This window comes from Triturus cristatus, chromosome 11 (assembly GCF_964204655.1).
Source record: "Triturus cristatus chromosome 11, aTriCri1.1, whole genome shotgun sequence".
Lineage (NCBI taxonomy): Eukaryota > Metazoa > Chordata > Amphibia > Caudata > Salamandridae > Triturus > Triturus cristatus.
Genome location: NC_140594.1, coordinates 795,668,250 through 795,695,175, shown reverse-complemented (window position 1 = coordinate 795,695,175; position 26,926 = coordinate 795,668,250). Strand labels below are relative to the sequence as shown.

At 47.1% G+C, this 26,926-nt stretch overlaps 1 protein-coding gene across 1 annotated transcript in view; it reads right to left on the bottom strand.

Annotated features, from left to right (window-relative positions):
* Positions 1 to 26,926, bottom strand: part of LOC146785455 (calcium-activated potassium channel subunit alpha-1-like) — a 1,319,298-nt gene that overhangs the window by 949,637 nt on the left and 342,735 nt on the right. The window contains exon 12 of the mRNA XM_085633050.1: positions 13,386 to 13,541. Within this exon, the coding sequence (XP_085489176.1) occupies positions 13,386 to 13,541 (156 nt within the window). The remainder of the gene's footprint in view (positions 1 to 13,385; positions 13,542 to 26,926) is intronic.

The window sequence follows — 26,926 nt, the reverse complement described above, 5'->3', positions numbered from 1 at the left end:
AAAAAAGCGATGGCCTTCTTTTCACAAGAACAAGCACCAGATGAAACATACCTACAAGTCACTGGGAGTTATATCACCCTAGGGTTTTTTGGCAGATTCGCACTTCTTAAGCCCACTAGATTAGGAAGTACTAAGTAGGAGTGTAGATTTGATTATACATCAATAGTTATAATCAATGTAACAGCATAATGGTTGAATTGGTCATCTTCTTTACAATTATAATAATGCTGATTTTTCTGTTCTGTTTTCTTCTATTGATCATTGCAGTGCACATACTTTATACAAGAATCATAATGCTTCAGAACCTCATTTATGAGGCCCAATGCCCTGCCAGAACATCAAGTTTTGTGACATTCCGTGGCGCAGGAGCCTGCTCCACATTTATGAGGCCACACTAAGCCACTTTTTTTGGCTTAATGCTGCCTTGTAAATATCGTTCCCTTTAACACAGTTTTCTGCGCTAAAGGGGCATGCGATGGGTGTTGCTTGGGGCATTCCCAGCAACATCCATGGCTTAAATCTGCCCCAGATTTATGAAAAATCGTAACCCTGAGTCAGCACCAAAAACTAACAGCCCCCAAGGGGAGGTGTAAAGGAGGCACAACGAGGAGAAATATCTTTATTTCTCCTAGTTTTTCTTTTTTCCATGTGTCCAACATTTTCCTCAGCAATGAAGGGAACCCCTATTTCTGTCTCTAGGTTGTTCAAGCTTGACTCTTTTAAAGGATCGCCACAGTGATGTACCCTCTCTGAATTTCAGATTTCCATGAGGCTAATCCACCACAAGTGGCTTTGTCACTAGATTGCAAAGATGCACAAACATAAATGGTATTACACCATGGGCTCAACCTGATGGAAGTGGACATAACCTTTGTGGTAGAGCACCATTAAGTGTTTCGAATAGAGGTATTCTATTCATGGATCACATTACCAGCAGCAAATTCGAACACAGGGAATTTTCAAACCTACACTGAAGCAAAAGTACGAAACAACTATAGACCATATGAGGATTTAGAGACTCCATTAACATATCATGAACACATGAATTGGTTCCTTGACACCCTTCCTCACATAGTAGATCATGTCAGACTAGGTCCTCTCAGTAACAAGGGAGCAACATGGCCAGTCCTAGCCAGTTCCACACCTTATCCAGATATAGAGAACCTTACAGCCCCAGAGCTACGTGTACTATACCCAGGTATAGTTAAATTGTATAGACAACTAATGCAATGCATTATGCAAACCATAATGGCAAACCTAGCAATCACAATTGGCAGTGCCTGGAATTAGTCCAGTGACTATGAATGCAATAATGGCTAACATTCGGGTAAGGCTGGTGAGATTCCTTTCTGAATTGCACAAAAAAGCTTGAAGGAGTGTTTCCCCATACAGGACCCCAAGAAAAACATAGAGTTCTCACAAAGTGCCTATCATTAGGGATGGTTACCTCGAAGGAAGACTGGGCCATTTGGGGTACAGTCTTTGCTGCGGTCTATACCTTAGCACATGGTACACCATTTATTATCTGTGTCAGATTCAAAATGAGTATGAAGAATAACCTGCCCTGGATTAGGGGAGGATATTAATGGGCAATTTTGCAACAATATCCTCAATGATATTAACATAAAAGGGGAATCAGCACCATTGACAGTGCGCCAGGGGCTCTGGTAGGTTGCTCCATCAGACCGAGAGGGAAAACTACCTAAAAGTATTGCAGAGACCTATTTTTCAATAGGCCGAGATAATTTGGGAGTCAGACCTAATAAACCCCCAAAAAAGGGTAATTCTGAGAAGAACAACACAAAACAGGCATTTGAGTCTCCTAAGAAAAAATCACTGGAATAATAAGAAAAATAAAGAAAAGACTAAGCCTGGGCAAAGCACTATGCTATGCTCGCGTAGTTTGCGAAGTTTGCGCTACTTCGCACTACGCGAATTGCACGTAGCACAGTGCAAACACGCGTGGCATAGCGTAGCATAGTGCAAAAGAAATTTTTTGCTTGCTCGCGGTCCTCAACGTCAAGTTGGCAACCGCGAGCAAGCAAAATGACATCCCGGCGAGACTTTTTCCTCGTTCGCGATCATCAACATCAAGTTGCCGATCGCAAGCGTGGAAAATAAAACTCCCGGCAAGCTTTTCAACATGGGGAGGTCAGGTTTCTCATTGTGAGTGGTCACGTATGGTCGCGACCGCTCGCGATGAGAAACTACCAGTCCGTGTTGAGAAAGCTGCCGCTCGAGTAGAAATCTACTCAAGCGGCAGAAAACGACCGCTTGCACTGTGCAAGATGCAGTTTGCACTGATTGCACAATGCCGGATGCTTGTCCGCACTGTGCAATCAGTGTGAACAGCATCTTGCACAGTGCACTACGCAGTTTGCGAAGCTACGCGTAGCGTGAAGTGCCCTTTGCGTAGCTACGCATAGCGCTACTTCGCAAACTACACCCAGGGTTAGAAAAGACTAAACATGGGGTGGTTCTCCTCAACAGGAGTCCTCTGATAAGTGCAATAACTTGTGCAACCATAAATACAATTGAACAGCATGATAGGTATCAGGATACAATACATGTCCTTCTTATTCCTTTCAGGAATCATCCAAAAAAGGCTCAGAGAGAGGAGGATGATCAGACAGCAGATCAGAGCAGTACGTGAAACTGAAGAAGTATTCAAAACACTCTTCTGACTTCATAATAAAAAACAGAAGAAAAACTGAAACACGAAAAGCCTAAATTTAAAAAGAAGAAAGTGGCTGGAATAAAAGTCCAGGGGGTTCGGGCTCTGCTCGACAGTGTGGCAGAAGCCAAAATAGCTTGCCAAAATCTTATGGAGTGCCTGGCAGCAGTAGCAACCAGTGACGATGTCCAGATGAAAACACTGGACCAGAGACAAAGCGTCCCGAGTCAATTATGTGAATTACAATTCCAGATGGAGGGGGATATTTCATGTACCCTTAGTGTTCTCTTTTTGAAGAAGTTGTTATTTGACCATGACATTCTCTTGGCTGAAAGAGATTGGCCACTTGAGTTTGTTAGAAATGTCTTCCCATGAGAAACAATAATACTACCAGCTGTGTTTGATCTAGTTTCAGAATCAGTAAAACACACATACACAAAGGAGTGGGTCCTAGCACGAGTCCTGGCACTATACAGCAACCATGTGTGTTGGGATGAAGGATTCCCTTACCACATCATACCTATAAGGTCCAGCCTACAAGCACAACCACAATATCTAATTAACCATGAAGCCATGCAACAGGTATAGAGAAATGCTCACACAACTTGAATGTCAGGATGTAATAGAGTTGCACCTCATCAATGAGCAATCCCTTTTTCCAGTAATGAAACCAAATCATTCATATTGCTTAGACTTAGACTATAGACAACTGAACAGTGCTACATGCAATTTGCAGTACAGACTATAAATGACACAGCACTAATGAGTAGGTGTGGGTGGCGAACTCTGCTCCGCATGCACTGTCTTCGTGTATCCTGCAAAGAAGGGATTTCATAGTTACAGCCTGTACAAGCAGCACCTTGGATCACTGCCATGGTGGCAGGAGGAGTGCCCGGTGCAGAAGAGCAGCACCTAGACCCGCCGAGAGATATGCCGGGGAGAGCTGGAGGAAGTCTCATGCTGCCATAGGGTGGAGCAGAACTCTGTGGTATTCCATTGAGTTTTTAGGCAACTCCGTGGAATTCCGCGTATTCCGCGTAATGCCACTTAGCCAACTCCACCCACCCTTACTAATGAGCAATATAGTGCACAAAAAATATAAAACCACATTAGACATCCCAAGTGGGGGTTTCTGCCAAAATATAGCACCTGAAAGCAGGTATATGATTTCATTTAGTGCCGCAGTTCTAAAAAACAATTCTGTCAATTGCCACAAGGGTACAAGAGGCTGTTCTCAGACAGCTTAATGGAACTGTTACAAGATTCTGATGTCCAAACAGTGTCCTATGTCGATGAGATATACTTGACGGATGATGACTTAGCATCGCATTTGGCCAGAATAGACCGCATAATTATAAGGTTTGCTCACATGGGCTACAAATTCAATTTCATAAACTCAAACATTGCCTATCTTAGTATCCTGTTCTTGGGATAAGAGCTGTCAAGTGAAGACAAAAGTCTAGCAACACTTTTTCTAGTGCAGCTTGTGCTTTTACAACCACCAAACACATCAAAAAACTCCAATCAATTTTGGGTTTTCCAAATTTTGGCAGAAAATACATACCAGATTATGCACAATGAGTAAACCTGTTTTATGATTTAATTCATCCAGACTTTTCATGCACACATTGGACTGCAACACAATGAGCTTTTCTGCTCAGTACAAGCTGACATGCTAGTTTCTAAACACTTACACACATAGGTTGACACCACAAATTTGATGATCCGCTTAATCCCTGGAACCTCAGGTACCACGTGCCACGTCCAATGAGGGTGCCACAGTACCAAATGAATATAAATCACACCTATACACAAATGTAGAAAAGAGTTTTGCACCAACAGATAAGATACCAATGGCAGTACAGGCTGCTGTAGTGAAAGAAAGACCATTGGCTCAGGGTAAACAAAAAATAGTTGTGACTTTGATTTCAGCCTTAGAGGCTGTCACAAAGGCCAGCTTTCCTAACACGAAGGCTTTACATCCAAGAAGGATACAGTGGGCCAATTTTCAAACATCAACAGATGTAGATTATGCCTTCGACTCTACATAACAGACACAAGTGTACTTCCATTAAGAAAATGGATACTCTCTGCCCAGTAAAATTATACCTTTGGATCAGTACGATCACATAATCTATGCTGATGGTTCTGTGCAGCCTGCAGTAGGGACAAACCATCACTACTCAGCTGCTGGCGCAGCAGTTAAGGGTAAAATGAGGGGTGGAGAATTCCAACCTCACAAAACATACACGCAGTCACTTGGTGATTGCACTGGACATCTGGCTGAACTGAAAGCTCTATTCCTGGAACTTGAGAATACAGATCCTTAATTCCTCACACTGACAGTGTGAGAATCGTATTATTGTGTCCGGTCTAATAATTAGGGATGGGAGGTAAACTCCGCTCCACATGCAGAGTTCACAGAGTTTTGCTACTCCGCTCTCCTCTTGGAGCACGGACTTTGGCAAAAACTCTGCCAACCGACACATGGCAGAGTTTACCATCACCCACCCCTAGTGCTTACTGGTAATGTAGAGAAAGTAGGGCACAAGCATAATACTCGTAACAGATGCTGAGAGACAAAATTGACTTTTAGTTGATTATTGACCTTCTTTCATTTTGAGAGAACTGTCAATGATGTTTTCAATTTTGTGATATTGCCCCAGAAATGGAAGACAGACTAGCATGGCAACCCGATTTTTGCATTGCATTAACATGGCGGCTACTTAAAGCGGATGTCAGGGCTACGGAAGCTAGCACTGATCGATAGCCCCTAGATTTTTGTGAACGAGTAAGGCGATGAAGTTAACTCGTAAGCTGGTGCTGTCGCGGGCCAAGACCTGCTAGCTTGAGAGTATGAGAAAACTTCACTACAGGGGCAGCCAGCTAAGCGATATATCAGCCATGCCAGGAGATGCTCAATAGTGAGGTGATCAGTGAAACCACTTCTGAATATGTATCACAGGACGCAGAAAACCAAAAAACAGAGATCCTGCAATTATGAGCAGATCATCAGTGCCTGGTGAGTATAAATCTGAAGATGTCCAATATAAGCTGTAAAATTATGCATTTACCTATGTTTTGGTGCATTTTGGGCACTCAGTCCCAGGATAAATGTGTTTATAACACTTAAATTGTGCTTTATTCCATAGGGAATATTGCTTGTGGTTTGGGTTAAATGTTAATGGGTGGTTTCAGCAACAAGATAACATGATAATTTGGGATAGAGTTCAGTGGTAGCCTTCAAATTAGAAGTCCATTTTGTAAAATGGGTACACAGCCCAGGTTTGTTTCAAGACATATGTTGTGCATTATACACAGTTGTAACTACTTTATTAAATATATTAAAATGAATGAACTCATTGCGCAGCACTTTGTATGGTCGGCAGGAGTATTTTGTATTCTTGTTAGAATATAAGTGGTCTTCAAAACAACATGTTTTCGTTGTGATAGTATTTATCTGTCATCATTTCACCATTTCTTTACATAAAACAGTGCCAGATGATGTCTTTCTTGTATTTGCAGATATGTGTAACAAGTGCACACTTTCCACTGCACAAAATAATAAAAGTGGAGTATCCTCTTGTCAGTGTTCTCCACCTTCATAGCACTGGAACACGTACTGCGCATTTAAACAGGGTGACTACCAGCAGCTAACAGGGTGCTGCTCAAAAATCCGGAATATAAAATATCAGTTTACATTCTTCCTACAGAATGGTGGCTTTGAAGGTGGAGCCAAGCATTGCACTGGAAAGTGCCTGGCACAGCTTGTGAATTGGAGAGGAACCAACAGTGTAATGGCTGCAGACAGTGGAAATTGGAAGACTGAAAGGCACAAACTGCACCCCAGGGCAGGAAATGGTCCCTGGAGTTTCAGAAAAGGCTGATGCATAATCCTCGTCGCTGGACAGCGCGCCAGAGCTGAGGTTTTTTTTTTTTAATTCAGAGTGAAGTGAAAGAAAACCGGTGCATGTGGTTGTTAGTGAGAGAGAAGCAGCCATATCACCCGGTAGGTAGAACTCCGCGGAATGTCACAGAGCTTTTATGTAACTCTGGGAAATTCAGGAGAGTAAAACTCCATGAGTTCCACCCACTCCTGCTTATAATGACTATCTACACTATTGGAGCCAGAATGGAATCAGACATTCAAAAGGGTGCACAATTAAGCATAAGCTGCTATAGCAAAACTTATGAAGGATGTCACAGATTTGCGCTGTGGCACCCCTTACCGAAAGGTTTGCCAGCAAAATACTTTTACCAGATCAATGCGCAAAACATTCAGTTTGCCCAACTTCTCGGACTGGGATATAGAGTGCGTGGTAGAGGAATTCCTCATTCTGATTGAAGGTTAGAATGAATTGCATCAGCACATGAAGGTTTAGCATCCTCTCATGCAGTGGTGGCGGCTACAATTTTACGAATGCAGCAATGCTACTGGTGAGCAGGTCTATACAAACAGACAATAGACTATGGGCCTGATTTAGGCTTTGGCGAACAGGTTACTCCGTCACAACAGTGACGGTTATCCAGTCCACTGAAATACAAATCCCATAGGATATAATGTGATTTATATTTCGGCAGACAGAATATCCTTCACTGTTGTGACAGAGTAACCTGTACACCAAGATCTAAATCAGGCCTTATGTCCTTAAATGTGACACATGACAACAAATAAAGGTTTCCACCATAGGTCACCCACCACAGACACCTCTCTTGATCTCCAACAAGTCTCTGGCCTGTGTTTATCTGGACCACTGCAGACCCCTAAATTCTGATTGGTCCTTTCAATATATATTGTAAGCAGTGGATTCCTGCTCTCGATTCCTATGAATTTAGCCACCGTGATCGGCTGATGTTCTAACTGTTATAAAGGACTTGCAAGTCTTTATCAGCATATATACAGTAGCCATATTCCATTCAGACTAGGGTTCAGTGTTTGCCTCTAGGGGTTACTGAGACATCATGGGAACATTGGGTGTGACTGTGCACTATTCCTCCCGATACCATCCTGAGGTAAACAAGATCATGGAGCAGAAAAACATAACTTAAAGCAGTCTTCAAAAAATCCATTATTAGTTTAAGGTCGCAGTTGGGTCCATCACCAGTATGGGGTATCGAGAGACTGAAACATTCTGCCATGAAGCTCTTTGGGTGGTCAGACTCCCTACTAAGTCCTCTTTGGGATTAAGATGCGGGTTCCAGACCTTGACAGTCACAGTACAGTGGCAGCGGAAACCCCTTTTGCTATCAGGGAATGTTTGCCTGTCTTATTGGAACTGAACGACTTCCTAGATGGACACAGCAATGAACTACAGAAATGTTCTGCCACAGGTGAAGTGAAGGCAGCAACAGCAACTACTGGTTGGATTTCAAATATTGGGAATCTAGTGCAGGAGAAAATACCAGACAAAAAGGAGTTCAGACTATCTAACAGAGCCTGTGCCTGTCCTGGCTGTTGAAGGTACCAGAACTGACTTTTACCGCCTGTTGCCAGCAGCAAACACAAGAGATTTCTTCCGATTGATCTCATCAAACCTCACTATGTGGCTGATTCTACATAGTAGGCAACGAGGTATCCTGGAAGCTTTAACTTACAATGACGTTTCTTCTCCCCAGCTGGGGACAACTAATACTAAAGTTTCACTACTTCCAGCTATGTCTACAAAAGCCATACAATCATCATGTGTGACTACATAGATTTCAAAACACCAGGCAAACAATGAAGTTGTTTATAACATCCCACCAGTAGAGTTGACTACCAGCTCTACACAGCTCCAAAAGTCTCCCACAGTTGAACAAATTGCTGCAGGCTACTTTTTTGACTGATAACTTTTCCTCAGATTTGTCTGACCCACCACCACAGCGTGAAACACGTGCATTTTTAATTTGGTTTACAAAGACATACTGTATCCCACCCTGGGTATACATTTGGATTACAATTGTGTTTGTTTTCCTCTTCCTTTGGATTGGATTTATGGCTGTCTGTTTCTTGCTTCTTAATGGACACTATCTCTCACAACGCTCTGCTTTTGAACAGGTAAACAAGGTTTTGAAGTATCATTCTTCATCACACTTAAGTTTGAAGAGACATGTCGACATGTCCTTGTGAACATTTCAGCTGTTCCGTTATCTGATGGAATTGTTTGGGATCATGTACTGTATTATATATATGCACCAAGAAAAACTTTACAAGCTCCGAGTGTTTTTCACATTTCACTGAATCATGTCATTACTCCTGGTAGCTCTCTGATGATTGGGGCATTCGTACAGTAAAGAAAATGCTTTGTGATTTAGAATATTATGCTGTATTTGAAAGTGAAGATATGTATACTGATACTTCTAATTATGATGAAATGTTTTGTTTTCACCTTTATGGTAACCATTATTTATATAAAGCAAATACTGCATGTGCAGTATTTAATTACATACAATGGGAACACTGCCCTACACCACCAGTGGGTAGTTCAAAGACATTTGCAAATAAATTTGCATATTTTTCTGTACACTATCCTGTAGACCCGGAATCCTATTATTATGAGCTTCTCTTATCCCCGGCAAAGACAAATGTGCTAACAGATACTACACTAATTTATTCAGCCCCTTTCATTTTACAGTTGTCGATACAAGGGTATGACTTTTAGAAATGTAACATTTATTTGAAATCTATCCGGAGAAATAAAGTTTGGGTGTTTCAGGTAAATGAGGCTTTGTTGAGAGCATGAGTACTACCACAACAAATGATTTTCCTGAACAAAACACTGCAGCAGACGTCCTGTCTTGACCTGGCCAACATAAATGCTATGACTACACCAACAGACCTTTCACTGACAGATGTAGAAATGGTGCAACTCAGGTTTTTTTCTTAGAGGTATAGACTGTGAGAACACTTTAGGCCATTCTTTGGTTTGCAGGGAAGCTATACCTCCTGGGGCATTAAATGCATCCAAGGCAAAGTTGTGCTATTATCTGAAAGGTTCCCCAGCTGCTGTAATTCGTCTGGCATTCAGATTGCTTTTGACCGGGAGCTTTTTGATGTTGAGCGACCAAGGTTGCTGTGGGAAGAAACAGGGACCACTGTATCTGTTGACGGTTTTTAGGGTTGTGGATTATTGTACACAAGAGCCTTTTGCATTAGTCTGCACAATTAGGGAGGTGACAATTTGGCCTTCAATTCCAATTGTAAATGTGAACTTTGATGCTTTAAGCAGACTGAAAGCCATATTGTGACATTAGGAAGTTGCCTTGACATCTGCATGGGAGATATCTGATCTTCAGGTTACAAAGTCTTCTTCTGAGGTACAGTCACTAATACGCACTAACCTCTCACACCATTTTAAGGAGCTCCTGCACTGCATCTTTATTGTCTCGAATACCGCAGGTGTAGTACACTTGTTTAAGACAATTGACTCCTGGTTGATTAGTACCTTCCAGACTGCCTTAGTAATTATTCCATCATTCATACTAGGGCTGGGCGTAGTTCGCGAAGTAGCACTTCGCGAAGCTACGCAAAGTGAAGTTCGCACTACGCGAGCAATTCGCGAACTGCGTAGTACCTTGTTCGCACTGTGCCAGATGTTGTTTTCAATGATTGCACAGTGCGGACAAGCAACCGGCACTGTGCAATCATTGAAAATGGCATCTTGCACAGTGCGAGCTGTAGTTTTCTGCTGCTCGAGTAGATTTTTACAACGCGAACTGGTAGTTTCTCATCGCGAGCGGTCACGAGCATACGCGACCACTCGCAATGAGAAACCTGACCTCCTCGCGTTGGGAATCTCGCCGGGAGGTTTATTTTCCATGCTCGCGATCGCCAACTTGAAGTTGCTGATCGCGAACAAGTAAAAAGTCTCGCCGGGATGTCATTTTGCTTGCTCGCGGTCGCCAACTTGACGTTGAGGACCGCGAGCAAGCAAAAAATGACTGCAGCACTATGCAACACTTCGCTACGCGTGTTCGCACTGTGCTCCGTGCAGTTCGCGTAGTGCGAAGTAGCGCGAACTTCGCAAACTACGCGAGCGTAGCGTAGTGCTTTGCCCAGGCTTAATTCATACACTACGTGGCTGGAAGAATTTTTGGAGGTTTACCACTTGTCCTATTCTTGATTGTTGGGATGCTGATCTTATTTTATCTGCTCCGCAATGGATGTTCCATCACATGGCCAAATGGGGATGGCACTGCCACATCTGCTACTGTGTTGTGAAAGGATGATACAGTATTTTGGCATACCCTTGCTTCAGGAGCTAAATGATAACTGACTCTTGTCCTGCTGGCCCATCTGGTTACACTGTGTGCAGGCTGTGTTAGCTGTCTCCTGTGCACTTTCGAATATGCACTGAATATATATGCTTTGGAATTACACCAGTTCAATCGATGGACAATGGAGGGCTGTTGGACCCTTTAAAAGCTCACCTGCGGAGTTGCCCTGCACAATTACCATTGCTAGAAAATGCATATTATGAGCCTTCCTGGGATGCTTCAGTTCCTGGAGGGTTGGATCTTGGCTCGTCCCCTGCGGATGCAATACTGGTTGTTACACCTTCAGCTGCTGATGAAGGGGGCAAACTTGACCATGCTTGTTCATTGTAACTTGTGAGAGTGGTGCTAACGGAAACATCATCTGCTGCAGCTGGTAACAGCTTTCTTTTGTCTGCTTCTCAGAACATTTAAACTATCTGGCAGTTTCGAGCAGTGAAGATTGATTTGCAATTCGGCAATGTATTAGTCACAAAATTGCTTATAATTCAGCCGTTAACGTGCATTTTTATATTACATTTTTAATACGTTTGGGTTTTTATATGCTTTTAAATTTAAAGGAGACTTTGAATTAATATTTTAGCACATTTGTTTATGAATTTTGAGTCACCTTATGTCCAAGGAGTCGGTTTTATATTGTTTCATAGGTCTCGATGAGGAACATCACCATTTTACATGCTCACGGTTAAAGCTGACATCTTTCTTCAACATGACTCTTGACACACATTTGTATGCGCATACAAAGCAGATAATATTCTCTGTACACATTTACATCTCCTCGTAGGCATGTTATCAGGGCCTCGAACATTCTGTACTAGGCTTAAGGTCACTGGCAAAATGTTGATGTTTGTAGTTGTCCACTCGACTAAAGCCCCGAAAGGGTAGAATAAATAATGACAGCCTGACTTGGGCTCCGGTATGGTAACACAGGTGAAGTTTATTATATAAACGACAAAAATCCTTTGTTTAGACAGAGGAGCATTTCACTGTCACTGTTGAGGTCGCCCCATGTCAGAATTCTGGCCGAACTGAATCCTGTTTATTGTCTTGAAAAGGCTGATGGCCTGTAGGAGTTTAGATATGGTTATAAATGTTTGGTTATAATCAATGTAACAGTAAATGGTGGAATTGTTCATTCTGTTTACGATTCTAGTAATGCTGATTACTCTGTTTCCTTCTATTGATCATAGTAGCACACATTATTTTACACAAGAATCATAATGCTTCAATAAATAAATGAAATGCCAATTTGAGTATTTCTTGGTTTCCCTTTGGGCATGCATGAGTTTCTAATAAAAGGGGCTGATCTGTTTTCACTATTTCCTTGGGGATTCAGAGTTGTCAAGTTCTGAGGTTACATGCACCCTCTGGTGCCTTGTAATGTATAAAGGTCCAGAGGGTGCACTGTGAGCTCGTTAGGTGTGAGACCAACATATCCTGATTAAGCCTGGGCGAAGCACTACGCTACGCTCGCGTAGTTTGCGAAGTTCGCGCTACTTCGCACTACGCGAACTGCACGTAGCACAGTGCGAACACGCGTAGCGTAGTGCTGTGGTCATTTTTTGCTTGCTCGCGGTCCTCAACGTCAAGTTGGCGACCGCGAGCAAGCAAAATGACATCCCGGCGAGACTTTTTCCTTGTTCGCGATCAGCAACATTAAGTTGGCGATCGCGAGCATAGAAAATAAACCTCCCGGCGAGATTCCCAACGCGAGGAGGTCAGGTTTCTCATTACGAGTGATCGCGTATGCTCGCGACCGCTCACGATGAGAAACTACCAGTTCGCGTTGAGAAAGCTGCCGCTCGAGTAAAAGTCTACTCGAGCAGCAGAAAACTACAGCTCGCACTGTGCAAGATGCCATTTTCAATGATTGCACAGTGCCGGTTGCTTGTCCGCACTGTGCAATCATTGAAAACGACATCTGGCACAGTGCGAACAAGGTACTACGCAGTTCGCGAAGTGCTACGCGTAGCTCGCGTAGTGTGAACTGCACTTTGCGTAGCTTCAACTACGCCCAGGGTTAATCCTGATGGTTTGTGTGGAGCCAGTCTCTCACAGTTGTGATGTTTATGTTGTCCAAACGCACAGTTAAACTGATATAGTATGAACTGTATGACAGCGCCTAGAGTTCAAACTGTTACAGGATGAGAGAGACAAATGACAAAGAATTTGGAGGACAGTAAACATGACACATGATTGTGTCAGATATATATGTCTCATTGATTATATTATGTGAAATGTAGATGCCCCATGCCTTTATGAGATTTGAAACTGATCATCAATTTCCAAGGTGCCTTCTGTCCTTATGTGCAAAACCCAATTGTACACTTAACATCAACCAGGACAGAATTAGGTACCCTTAAAAAAAATCCACTAGGAAATGCAAATGCTTTTGTGAGGAAAGAAAATACACAAGCCAGTAAACTGGCTCAACAGGCATTATTTCTCAGGATCTTACCGGAACATCATCTTTCATGACGAAAAGGTTCGTCAACAGGGTGGACACTCCAGGAACATGACAGCTCTGGGCCATGAACCCTAGCTTGAGCTCGGGAAAGCAAATGATGCTGTCTCCCTGACTCCAGTTCCAGCTTGGAAGATTCTGCACTAATGCCTAGTGAAGGATGGAAAACCAGTTATTAGAAAATTGTCCTACAACCCTCTTCTGCTCTGCAAACCCTGCAGCATTATTAGAAATCATTTACGTTTATACAGCCTGAGCCCCCTTTTTGAAGAAATTGACTATCTATGATACACCCTCCCCATGTAACTTCTCAGCAGAAATGTATCTTGTCATATAGACCCAGGAGCTACTATTTCAAACAAGTTCAAATGCAAGTTGCACCGAATTTGACACTGCTACCAATTCAGAGATAAATGCAGAGCGCTTAGGTCTTCAATACAAGTGCCCTGATAGTTTCATTGTGCCAAGTATCTCCCGTTACTAGCCACATCAGAATTATGACATGCCTGGAAACAACATTAATGTTTTCCAACCAAGAATTGTGGCTTCTGGGAAGCAACCAAAATAGCTCACTACGTTATTCCTTAACTGCTCTTTTGTTATATATTTTTTTTAATTGTATTTTGTGTTATATCACAAAAATAAACAAAGCACATTTTTGTGACAGGAAATATATCAGCGTTACCACAAATTTGGCTATGTTTTCGATGTCACTATTACGCATGCAGCATGCAAAATGTCATGCCATGTTTTATTAGCTTATCATCTGTTTTGTGAGGGCTACGGCTTTTGCTGGGCAGTGTCACTTGCATCCCACGTTACTATTGTGTCTGATTGATCTTCATATTCATTAATTGTGCTTTTGAATCGGTTGTTCTCCTTGTGTGTTCTCAGGTAGAACTCACCTAAGCACATTCTTATTCTTTTTACTCATTTTTCTCCACACTCAGGGGCAGATTTACAATCCCCCTGCGCCACCAGCACATCACTTTTTGTGACATACTGGTGGCGCATTTTACTGCTCCATAGGCAGATGTCCATTTCCCACTGGTGCTGCCTGTTTCTCTTACTGGTATTGCACACATATGACTTAAACACAGCACAAGGACCTGCCTTTCACAAGGATAGGAATGTGGGGATACAGGACATTTTGGAAACTAGGGTCAAACAATGCTTTTAGAACCCATTTTTCACTTAGCTCTGCTAAAACATATGCTTTCAGAGGGAAATCTTTAGATATTCCAGTATATTCATTGGGCCTGATTTATGAGGCCCCTTGCAGCACTGCTGTGCCAGCAGAACATCACTTTTTTGATGTTCCAGTGGCCCCATGTGCCCCGGCATATTTAGAAGGCCACGTAAAGCCACTGAACGTGGCTTTTCATGGCCTTGTAAATATGTTCCCCTTTTACGCAGAACACTACCTGAAAGGGGCGTTCCATGGGTGTAGATGTGGGTATTCCCATGTAACACCCATGTAATCTGAAGCATTCCCAGATTTAGGAGAAATCATAAACCTGGGAATGCTACAGAATCTAACACCACCACAGGGGTGGCACAACAAAGACCAATGTTTTAATTTCTTCTTGTTTTTTACTTTTTCTATTTGTGCGGCATTCTGCAGCACACATAGAAAGAGGAAATCAGACAGAGAAAATCGCCTGAATTGATTGATTTTGTGCCCCTTCCTGCACAAAATCAGTCATCCCCGCAACGCAGGCGGGTGTCTGCAATGGTGCCTGCCAGCCCATTGTGCACCGGCGCAAGGGAAAATGACAGGAATGCACTGTATCTCATAGATACGGAGCAGTGCTGCCCTTTTCTTTTGACACAGGGCAGCACAGCAAGCTTCCTTGTGGTTCTGCCCTGCGTCAAAACCTCAGAAATGAGGCCCAAGATTTGGTCTGGGGAGAGAAAGGCCTGGACTATGTGAAGAGGTACTTTTTCTATTCGGTCAAGTAACAGATTAAACCTCAATAGGTATACACCTGTGACAAAAATAAACCAAACGAGTTAAAAACAAACTCTGAAGGATTAAATTGAGGGAAATCAGATAATACATTTAGGTGCCGATTCCGATCCTGGAAAAAATTTCCCCGTACGAATCGTATCCGGTATTTTTACCGTACGAATCGTACAAGTAGCGTACAAACTGCCAAGTACGATTCGTATGGGAAAAAGTCCATACGAATCGCATTGGGAAAATTTCCCCACATGTCGGAAAATGTGTCCGACATATCCCCGGACGATTTACCCTACGAATCGGAAAAATGAAGTCCGACCGCGCAAGTACGATCCGTCCCATCCTTCCGATTTTACAACCGTATGGAAAAAAGACCGTACGGACCGAACTCCCATAGCAACCATCGAGACATGTGCCTACATATGTGCCGAACAACCCCCCAGCCCCCGTATGTATGCGCCAAACGCCCCCCCCCACCGCGGATGTACGCGCCGAACCCCCACCCGTGTATGTATGGAGCGTACCCCCACCCGTGTCTGAATGGCGCGTACCAACACCCCACCAGTGCATGTACGTGCCGAACCCCCACCCGTGTATGTACGGAGCGTACCCCCACCCGTGTATGAATGGAGCGTACCAACACCCCACCAGTGTATGTACGGCGCGTACCAACACCCCACCAGTGCATGTACGCGCCGAACCCCCACCCGTGTATGTACGGCACGTACCAACACCCCACCAGTGCATGTACACGCCGAATCCCCACCTGTGTATGTATGGTGCATACCAACACCCCACCAGTGTATGTACGGCGCGTACCATCACCCCACCAGTGCATGTACGCGCCGAACCCCCACCCGTGTATGTACGGCGCATACCAACACCCCACCAGTGTAGGTACGGCGCGTACCAACACCCCACCAGTGCATGTACGTGCCGAACCCCCACCAGTGTATGTACGGTGCGTACCAACACCCCACCAGTGCATGTATGCGCCGAACCCCCACCCGTGTATGTACGGCGCGTACCAACACCCCACCAGTGTATGTACGGCGCGTACCAACACCCCACCAGTGCATGTACGCGCCGAAACCCCACCCGTGTATGTACGGCACGTACCAACACCCCACCAGTGCATGTACATGCCGAACCCCCACCCGTGTATGTAAAGAGCGTACCCCCACCCGTGTATGCATGGAGCGTACCCCCACCCGTGTATGAATGGAGCATACCAACACCCTACCCGTGTATGTACGGCGCGTACCCCCACCTGTGTATGCATGGAGCGTACCCACACCCGTGTATGAATGGAGCGTACCAACACCCTACCCGTGTATGTACGGCGCGTACCCCCACCCGTGTATGCATGGAGCGTACCCCCACCCGTGTATGAATGGAGCGTACCAACTCCCTACCCGTGTATGTACGGCTCATACCAACACCCCACCAGTGCATGTATGTGCCGAACCCCCACCCGTGTATGCATGGAGCGTACCCCCACCCGTGTATGAATGGAGCATACCAACACCCCACCAGTGCATGTACGCACCGTACAGACGCCAAAAACACACATACTGAACCAGGACAACCCAAAACAACACAAGGAGAGTCAATTCGATTCACACAACACCACAAAACATGTCCAACAAGCCCAAATACACCCCATACACTGACCTGCAACTGCCAAACAGCTAAACAGAGGCCCAAAACACAACAACTCCTGATAACACACCCACCCAAAGTTCAAACACAGCCACACCCACAAATGGACCAATAAAAAGGCCCAACACACACAAACCATGATCCTTTGCAACAGATCCACCACTGCCAGACCACAGAGACAACGCACTGCACCATACTACAGCCATCAATACACCTTACACGTGCACTCCTTCACACAACCACCATCACAAACACCCCCTCATCCCATTCACACACACACACCTTCACAACCACACTCACACACCCACAACCATCCACACCCACACCCCCACAACCATCCACATCCACACCCCACACCATGCCCACTAACAAGAATCCAAAGTTCACAAAGGAGGAGCTGGAGGTCCTTGTCGACGAAATCATCAGAGTCGAGCCACAGCTCTTTGGAACATTGGTCAGACAGACCAGCATATCAGAAAAATCAGCCATGTGGCAGAGGATTGTCGATGCTGTGCATGCTGTTGGGGCCACCAGAAGGACCAGGCATGAGTGCCAAGCCAGGTGGAGGACGGTCCACCGCAAAATGACGGACGATCACAACCAGGGGAACATCACTGGAGGAGGGCCGCCCCGCAGACCGGTACACTACCATCCCTGGGAGGAGAAGGTGATGGCCACGCTGCCGCCGGTGGGAGTAGACAGAGTACAAGGAGTCCCAGACCCTGGTGAGTACACAAACAACTCACCTCACATGGGGGGAACGCCATACACAACCAAAATCCCAATCATGCACGCAACCCCCCCAAAGCCAGCACCGGATACAACCACACTCCAAAAACACACACATGCCACTAGCGCCTCCATGCCCCATGCACCAAGCAAGGCCATGCCAAGTCACAGGCCACACAAAACACCAACACAAGACAGGATGTCCCCGATGCCGGGAGGGTGGGCCCCAAAACTAACATAGAGCAACTCTGAAGCACACAACAATGCCCTCAGCCCATATGGCCTAGGGCACAGCCATACAAACAGTGTGTCCCCACACAGTACTGTGTTGCCTGCAAATGGTGGCCGCGTTGCTGGATGACATGGGTATGAAGGCACAATTTGCACATAACAGCAGCTAATCAAGACGCATCACTCTGGAAGAGTGTCAGCACACATCGCCACAGCAGCAGCGCAGACTCAGACACTCCGCCCAATGGGTGCCCGGAGACTACAAACAAACCCACATGAACAAGCCAATGGCCTTTGAAAGACCTGCAGACTGTGTGTCATCAGGAAGCTGGGCTGAGGCGACAGAGGGTGACACACAGAGGGAGGGAGGAGGCTGACAGAGGGAGGGAGAAAGGGAGACAGAGGGAGACGGACAGAGGGAGGAGGCTGACAGAGGGAGGGAGAAAGGGAGACGGACAGAGGGAGGAGGCTGACAGAGGGAGGGAGAAAGGGAGACAGAGGGAGACGGACAGAGGGAGGAGGCTGACAGAGGGAGGGAGAAAGGGAGACAGAGGGAGACCAAATCACCCTTGGGTGGTGTGGCCATGTCCGCTCGTCAGCAGGTGGACTGTGTGCATGTAGACAAGGTTTGGCAGTGCGTTAACCCCCCCTTTTTCCTGTGACAAACACTGGGCCATGTGTCAATCTGTGCACGAGTACATCCGTGCTGCAGGCACAAACCTAACCTTACACACAGTAAACCTACCCACTGTGTTTGTTAGAACCCTGTCACAAATGCTCAAGTTACTAACCTGCATTCTCAAATAGCATGGTGAAAACACCATTTGGCAATGTACAGTGCAACACGTAAGGCGGCTCTGAATGGCTTGCTACGCCCGCTCACTACACTGCTGACTGCGTTCCAAAAATATGCATCAACTAAGATTGTGTCACACATAGGTAAAGTGTCGAAAGCTGTGGCCAAGGGACATACCCATGCACAAGTGCACTGCGAGAGGAATGCAAGCCATATCCAACCACCCAGAGGAACTGTGCCAACTCAAAAATGAATGAAACATGCATGTCGCATGTAACACAATTAACATTGTCTCTCTCACACACAGGTCAACGTCGTCGATCTCCCCCAACACTGGGGGGGAAGACTCACAGGCCCAGGGTCTGCGTGAAGAGGACCCCACCGGCAGCGACGACTCTCACCACTCCGTGGACGACCCAGACCAACCTTGCCCCTCTGGTGTCCAACCACCTGCAGCACCTGCGTCAGGTACAACTGTGCCAACCACCACCCCCATTCCTGCCACATCCCAGGAGACACCCAGGAGCCCTGCCCGCACACAACAACACAGCCAGTCTGTCCAGGAGGGACAAGGTTCTCCGGGCACCCATGAGGAGGCAGGCGACACCGCAAATGCCATCCCTCAGGGGTCCCGGAGACCCGATGTGCCCACAACGGCAGGCCAGGTGCAAGTGGGCAGGGGTGGTGGGAGTGGAGGACGGCGGAGGCGCGAACCTGACCAGTTGGCTCAGGAACCGGTAATGTCACACGTCAGCAACATCCTGGACACATACCGGCGTGACACCAGGGGCATGGTCCAGATTGCGTCCACCCTCACCGACATCAAGGGGACCCTCGAGGAGATGAAGACGCTGCAGGCCGAGCAACATGCCTGTCAACAGCGACACCAAGGACGGATGGAGGCAAGACAGGCTGAGCTCGTGGCGGTGCAAACGGAAATGACCCGTGTACTCCGTCGGATTGCCGACAACATGGGAAACCCTCCCTGTGCCACCAGGCGAAGAACATCACCACCCACAGTGAGGGATCAGGAGGAGGAGGATTCATCCGACGGAGCATCCCAAGCATCATCACGGCCTGCATCTGAGGGTCCCCGCAGGAAAGTGGGTCGTCCACGCAAAAGACCGTGAGAGTCTGCGGAACATCACCATCTCCCAGGTCACCTGGCCTGGCACCTGGCCCTCTGACCCAACAGCAGCACTACAGCAAATGACATTCTCTGCCACATGGACTTGCTGGTCACTGTCTGACCAATGTTGACAAAGACTGTGGCAAAGACTCTGAGGGCTTCCATTGGCAAGGATACCAACTCCCCCAGTGAACTTTGGATTCTACACTCCCGCCAAGCACCTCTTGTCATCCCCCCAAACACGTACCCCACCACAAATAAATATCTTCACAATCACGAGATGATGCCGTCATTTTGCATTATTCCACTACATGTGTGTGTTGTAAAGTCAAACCATGCCTCAGTTTTGAAGTAACTCCAACCATGCATACCCTGGGGTCTGAGTCTGGCACAGGACACACATGGGTCACAATGTATCATCCAATACAGACATGGAGCACCATACTCACCCGTGATAGGCCCAACCAGCTGAGGGGGTGCCCGCACAACTGTGCCCACAGACCTATTTAGAAGAGCAACAGTCATGTGCAGAGGTCAGGGATCATGTGGAGTGTCCTGGGGTGCTACTCCCAGGTATGTGTAGACAGGTGGCAGAACCATGGCCTGCATGCTTGAGTCTGGTGGATGTGGAGAATGGTGGGCCGGCCAAGGTTGGATGCCTGGAGATGGCACAATGTGGTCTTGGATCACAGTGCCACAAGGTTGTGTTGTGCTTGCTGAGTGTGTGCGTGGATTGAGAAGGTCATCCTGCAGCTGGCAGTGATCCATTCCCCCCATCGCTGTTGGACGTTGATGTGGCCTGGTCGCCAGATGTAGAAGCAGAGCTGTGCAGATGCACACTGGATGTGGACAAGTATCATGGGAGTTGTAACACACATGTCCGTACAGTACAGGGTAGGATTAGACACGGATGTCGTAGTTGACCTAGGGGATGGTCTCTCTTGCCTTGAGGTGGATGGAACTGGGGAACTTGTGCATAATGCAGAGTGTGCTGCAGCATGAGGCACAGATGCTGCTGATCAGCATAGCACATGTCAGCAAGCAATCCATGATGAACACCAGCTCGTTTCCGTTGACACTGGGTGCCCTTGCTGCAGGCCCTGCAGCAGCATGCGCCATGTCAAGAAAACAATGCCCCAAGTTGCACACAAAGACAAGGATCTCAGGAAGGAACTATGCAAAAGGTGTATGTCAAGGAAGGAATGTCTAGTTCAACATGCCACACACACACACAACGGATGCACATGCAGCACAGTGGCCGTCGTGGAGACTGACATGCCACAATACCTATATAGCCATGGACATCATGCACAATACCGATTCTAATCCCTGACAAACAGCTTGCATCTTGCTACTCTACACATAGACTCATATGCACCATCTCTGATAACTATGCCAGACATGCCGCATGCACAGTGGCAACAGGCCACCATTGACAAAGAGGAGGCACCTTGGAGGCAGAGGGACACCTTTATTAGTAATGTGTGTCTGAATGCTAATGCAACTCTGTCAACACATACACAGGTCATGTGGATGAACATGTGGGACCGACACTGGCACCCCCCTTTGCACCACATATGCTGGAAATCCATAGAACTGGCACACAAGTGACGGGTTACAGCTAAACATCCCCTGCTGCTCACGGAGAGGCTGCCATACACCATTGAGCCTCCAATGGGAAATTCACACACCATGTCAACCCGGTGCAACCCGTATGTATTCGAGGGCAGTGTTACACACATTGATGGCTCCATCACAATCCACAATCCCATTACAGATGACTGTCAGCAAGTCTGACCATCAATTCAGGTGAATTCAGCTCCATGTCATGTGCCCCATGGTGAATCTACATGTACGCTAAGTATCCAAACATGAACATGAGCAGTGCACACACAATCAAAACAAATACCACACCCAAAAAGCCGTGCTGCATCCCTTACCCTAAGGAGATTTACAAACGTGTCCGTGCATGTAACGCTGATTCAGCACATGTTGCTGTCTTCATAAGGAATAGCAGGAGCACAACAATGCTACCAGCAGACAGCATGCGCAAGCACCTGTGGATGAGAGACACACTAGAAGTCAGCCATTAGAAGCACATCCGCATGCATGTGCATGTACTCGACACGTATAAGGTTGTCAACATGCTAGGTGACAATGATGACTCTGGAAAAACATTCATCTATTGCACCATCACTCGAGTGACACATCCAAACACACCTCTGACTCACCTGGCAGACATGCAGATGGACACACACGTTGCAACACATGCCACACACGGCCCAATGCGTGCACACTCAGACACTGGAACTCACCACTAAGCAAAGAAGTTGCGTATGAGCCGACTCCGGATGTCCTCTTCCGCCTCCTCCTCCTCCACATCACTTGCCTCGTGACCAAGCCCTTCATCCTCCACGGGTGGATGGTCCTGCTCATCCGGATCCAGGATGAGTGGCACAGCTTTCTCCACTGCCATGTTGTGCAGCATGCAGCACACGAGGAAGATCTTGCATACCTTCACCGGTGCATATGGGAGTGCGCTGCAGGTCTTGTGGAGGCAACGGAATCGGCTCTTCAGGAGGCCAAAGGTCCTCTCTATCACTCGCCTGGTCCACCCATGGGCGTTGTTGTAGCAGTGCTCGGCAGCCGTGCTGGGGTTGCGGAGAGGCGTGATCAGCCATGGCATGTTGGGATAGCCAGCGTCGCCTACATGGAAACATCATGGACAAAAGCGGGTCAGGAGAAGCAGTGAGACAGGAAGATGACGCTAAATACAGGACTGACAGAGTATACCCACCACCAAGACATGCCCATTCGTTGCGCAGCGGCAGCATCATTTCAGGCACCCTGCTACGCCTCATGATGTAGGCGTCATGTGCTGATCCTGGAAAACGAGCACAGACATGTGAAATCACCATGTTGGCAAGACACACCACAAGGGCATTAATGGAGTGGTAATGCTTGCGGTTCCTATACGCTACCTCCTGTGCCTGTGGTGGTACCAAAGCCACATGTGTTCCATCTATGGACCCAATGACATGGGGCATCCCTCCCAGGGCATAGAACTCACGCTTGACACCTGTCAACTGCTCAGGAGTTGGGAATTTAATGAACTCATCTAGGTGAACCAACATGGCCTCTAAAAAATCATGCAGCACACGGCTGAACATGGTTTGGGACATGCCACCAACGTGAGCAATGGTATGTTGAAAGGTACCCGTGGCAAAGAAATGTAGGGCTGCCAGCACCTTCATCTTGGGTGTCAGTGCAGTAGGATTCCTGTGTAGCGGTTGGAGGTGTGCTACCAGCCGTGTCGTCAAGTCCTCAATCAAACGTTGGGGGAAGCGGTAGCGGCGTATACAATCATGTTCCCTCAGGTCAGCCAAGTCCGGAATTGGTCGAGGGAGAGGCGGAGCCCTGCAGTGAATTTGAAGGGACAACGAAGAGTGGATACAGTACACCACCAATGTCAATGTACTGAGCACATGTTCAACAGGCAATACACATATGCTACATACAGAGTCAGGTCTGTGCAATGAGCCCTGGACACGTCTGCCAGGCAGGAGACACTCCTACAAAGAGCCAGCTATCATCGTCGATTCTCATCCTCAATATGCCATGCCATGAAACTAGCTGTGGGCCAGTGTAAGTGAACAGGCAGACGCATTACAGGAGTTACAGACATCCACATATGTGCAGAAGAAGGATGTTTATTGTACAGACAGGTTGCGGAACACTAGATGCACAGGTCACATGTCATTGAAAAAGGACAGACCACACACCTTGCCATGAAGGAGTACATGTCAAGACTGATCACACATACATTGAGAGTATGCAGATATGTCCTTGTCATGAAACTCCGCGTCCATGCATACATACACACCTTACATCGGATTACACATGTGGGCTGGTGTGCGTAACAGTGTGCCATGCCCATCTACACACAGACACATGTTGGTTGCAGCAACTGCAGATGCATTTGACCAAACACCTACAGCAAACCTATGGGAACACATGACACACACATGACATAGTTACAGCACGCAACGCGGGCATTCACATCTCAGGGGTAATATTCCGTGTACCTGGCATCAGGGGACAGTTGCGGGTGTCGGTGACTGTGCCATGCTAGTGACGCATGGCTCATGGCTCAACAAGTCTGTACTACATGCACACATGTCAATGGAGTGAAGGGGATGTGTGGCACATAGTGCACCATCACACATGACATGTGTACATAGCTCATCATACTTTAATTAGCTTCACACCTCAGGAGTAATGTGCCACATCACAGCCTGACACACCTGTGCCCGACACACATAGTACTACCCAGACAATGCCTTGATGTCCAGCCTTGGCCAAGTATGACAGCTCTATTCCTGTCTGTGTGCCGCCTGTCACCACTGTCAGGTGTGTAACGCACCGTACATACGCTCTGAGGGTGTGTGTAGGGTCCATATCACTATGGGAGTGCTGACGTATGCGTACACCATAGTAATACGGACCGTACATGCGTGTGTAGGGTCCCTATCACTATGGGAGTGCTGGCGTATGCGTACGCCATAGTAATACGGACCGTACACGCGTGTGTCGGGTCCCTATCACTATGGGAGTGCTGGCGTATGCATACGCCATAGTAATACGGACCGTACACGCGTGTGTAGGGTCCCTATAACTATGGGAGTGCTGGCGTATGCGTACGCCATAGTAATACGGACCGTACACGCGTGTGTAGGGTCCCTATCACTATGGGAGTGCTGGCGTATGCGTACGCCATAGTAATACAGACCGTACACGCATGTGTAGGGTCCCTATCACTATGGGAGTGCTGGCGTATGCGTACGCGATAGTGATACGGACCGTACATACGCGTGTACGGTCCGTATTACTATGGCGTACGCATACGCCAGCACTCCCATAGTGATAGGGACCCTACACACGCGTGTACAGTCCGTATTACTATGGCGTACACATACGCCAGCACTCCCATAGTGATAGGGACCCTACACACGCGTGTACGGTCCGTATCACTGCATTTGGGGTGCCCTAGGGCCGTGGAACGCACCGTATCTGTGTGAAAATGTTGAAATAACATAGGGGACACATGAGGGACAAGTATAATGGCCTAAATGCATGCTGGTTGTCATGGAGACCGAGTTTACAGTTTGAATTTTTGCATCAGGTGGCCAGCAGAAGTCGGTTGGAAACAATATACTTTGTTGCAAAGTGGTTGTTGACTTGACATCATGCTCAATTTTTAAACCATGCAAAGCCCCTCACTGGGGTAGGTTTAAAGGGATTGGAGGAAACGTAGGATGCTAATGTGACTGACCAATCTCTCTGTACTCCTGTAAATGTAACAGGCCAGCAAGGCAGATATAAGGCAGCCAGGTCCCATGAGAGAGCACTTGCCTGCACATGCTTTCATTCCACAACACTGCTGCTGCTCGTGATTCCTCTGGCACCATGTCCAGGTCTGTGGAGAGGGCCCAGCCATTCACACAGGAGGAGAACCTTGCCCTGCTGGATGTGATCCTCCCACAGTACACCATGCTGTATGGTCGACCAGGGGAGCAGGTGAGCGCTGACTCCACTAGCTTAGACTGTGTCCCTTTTTTGTGACTGTGACTTCTGGCATTGTGTCCCTGTGTGACAGACATGCAATGTTGTTTGGAGTGGGTCCCAGGGTGGGGAAGGCCTCATGTCTCCTATGCAGCGCATGCTGTAGTTCCTGTGTGCACTCCTCACTTGCATAGTGCTTACCTTGACAATCAATGCATGGTGCATGCCAAATTGTGCCTGGCTACTCCTCCTGGGAATGTTGTTGCTACAGTCCTGATGTGATTATGTGTTCCCCCCAGTGTGACAGGTGACAGTACCCATAGATGTGTGTTTGTTTAGTGTACCTGTGCAGTGAGTGTCCAAATGATGTGTTCGTCCCCTGGACATTGGTGTGTGTGTGTAAGTCCCCTGTCATGTGGGTGAGTGCATATGGGAAGTGTTGCACACCTGCTGCATGAGGGATGGATATACCCTGGCCATGTGATGTGTGCAGGGAGCAGTGTTGTGTGACTGCCGTGCTGAGCCAGCCCCACACCTGTGACACCCCCCAGTCTAGTGGCACATGGGCAGAGTGAGGTTTGTACCCGCAGTTGGCAATGGCAGGTGATTGTCCTGTACCTGTGTGTGTCTGTGTACTCTGCTGAGGTTGCGTCAGTGGGCTGGGGCATGTGACTGCTTTGAGGTGCTGTACATAATCCTGGTGTAGCTTGTGATGCACAGTGTGATCCAGGATCCTTAATTGTGTGGCACCCCTCATGCCACCTGTGTACTTTCACTGCCACGTAGTGCATTTTGCCTTCCCCAGAGGATAATGTCCCTATGACAAAGGTGCAATGAGTTTTCTGCATACCATGGCCTGTTCAAACAAGACAAATTATTAATATGTGTTTCTCTGTGTCATTGCTCAGGTGTATTAAAGTATTCTCACTTTTGCATCCTCACAGGTAGGCGTCCATGCCAAGGGGGAGATATGGAGGGGAGCCGTCAGTGCCGTGCGGAAGACGGAGGATCGGAAGCGGCTCCTAGCCCAGGTGAGGAAACGCTGGCAGGATATCTGGTGCTGGATGAGGAGGATTGCACGGGTCCTGCTGGGGGACTCACCTGAGAGCAACAAGAACCGTGGGCACCGACGTCTGACCCACATCCATAAGTGTGTGCTGGCGGTGGTCTTCCCCGACTTGGATAGGCGCTTACAGGAGAAGCAGCAGCAGGAAGGGGGTAGGTACATGTGTGTTTGTTGTGTGTCCCCAGCTTTTGGAAGTGCGCAGTTGCATGGATACACTGCCAGGGTTTAAATGTGCAGTGCATAACCAGTTCCCCAAAGTAAACACCTGCTGTTCTTCCTCCCTTCCCCTCCTTGCCATGTGTTCCCGGGTCTGTGGGTAGTCCCTCTTGCACAAGGTAATCTAGGCTGGCAGTTAATCCAAGTGCCCAATGCTTGCAGCATCATGTGTGGGGGTGGT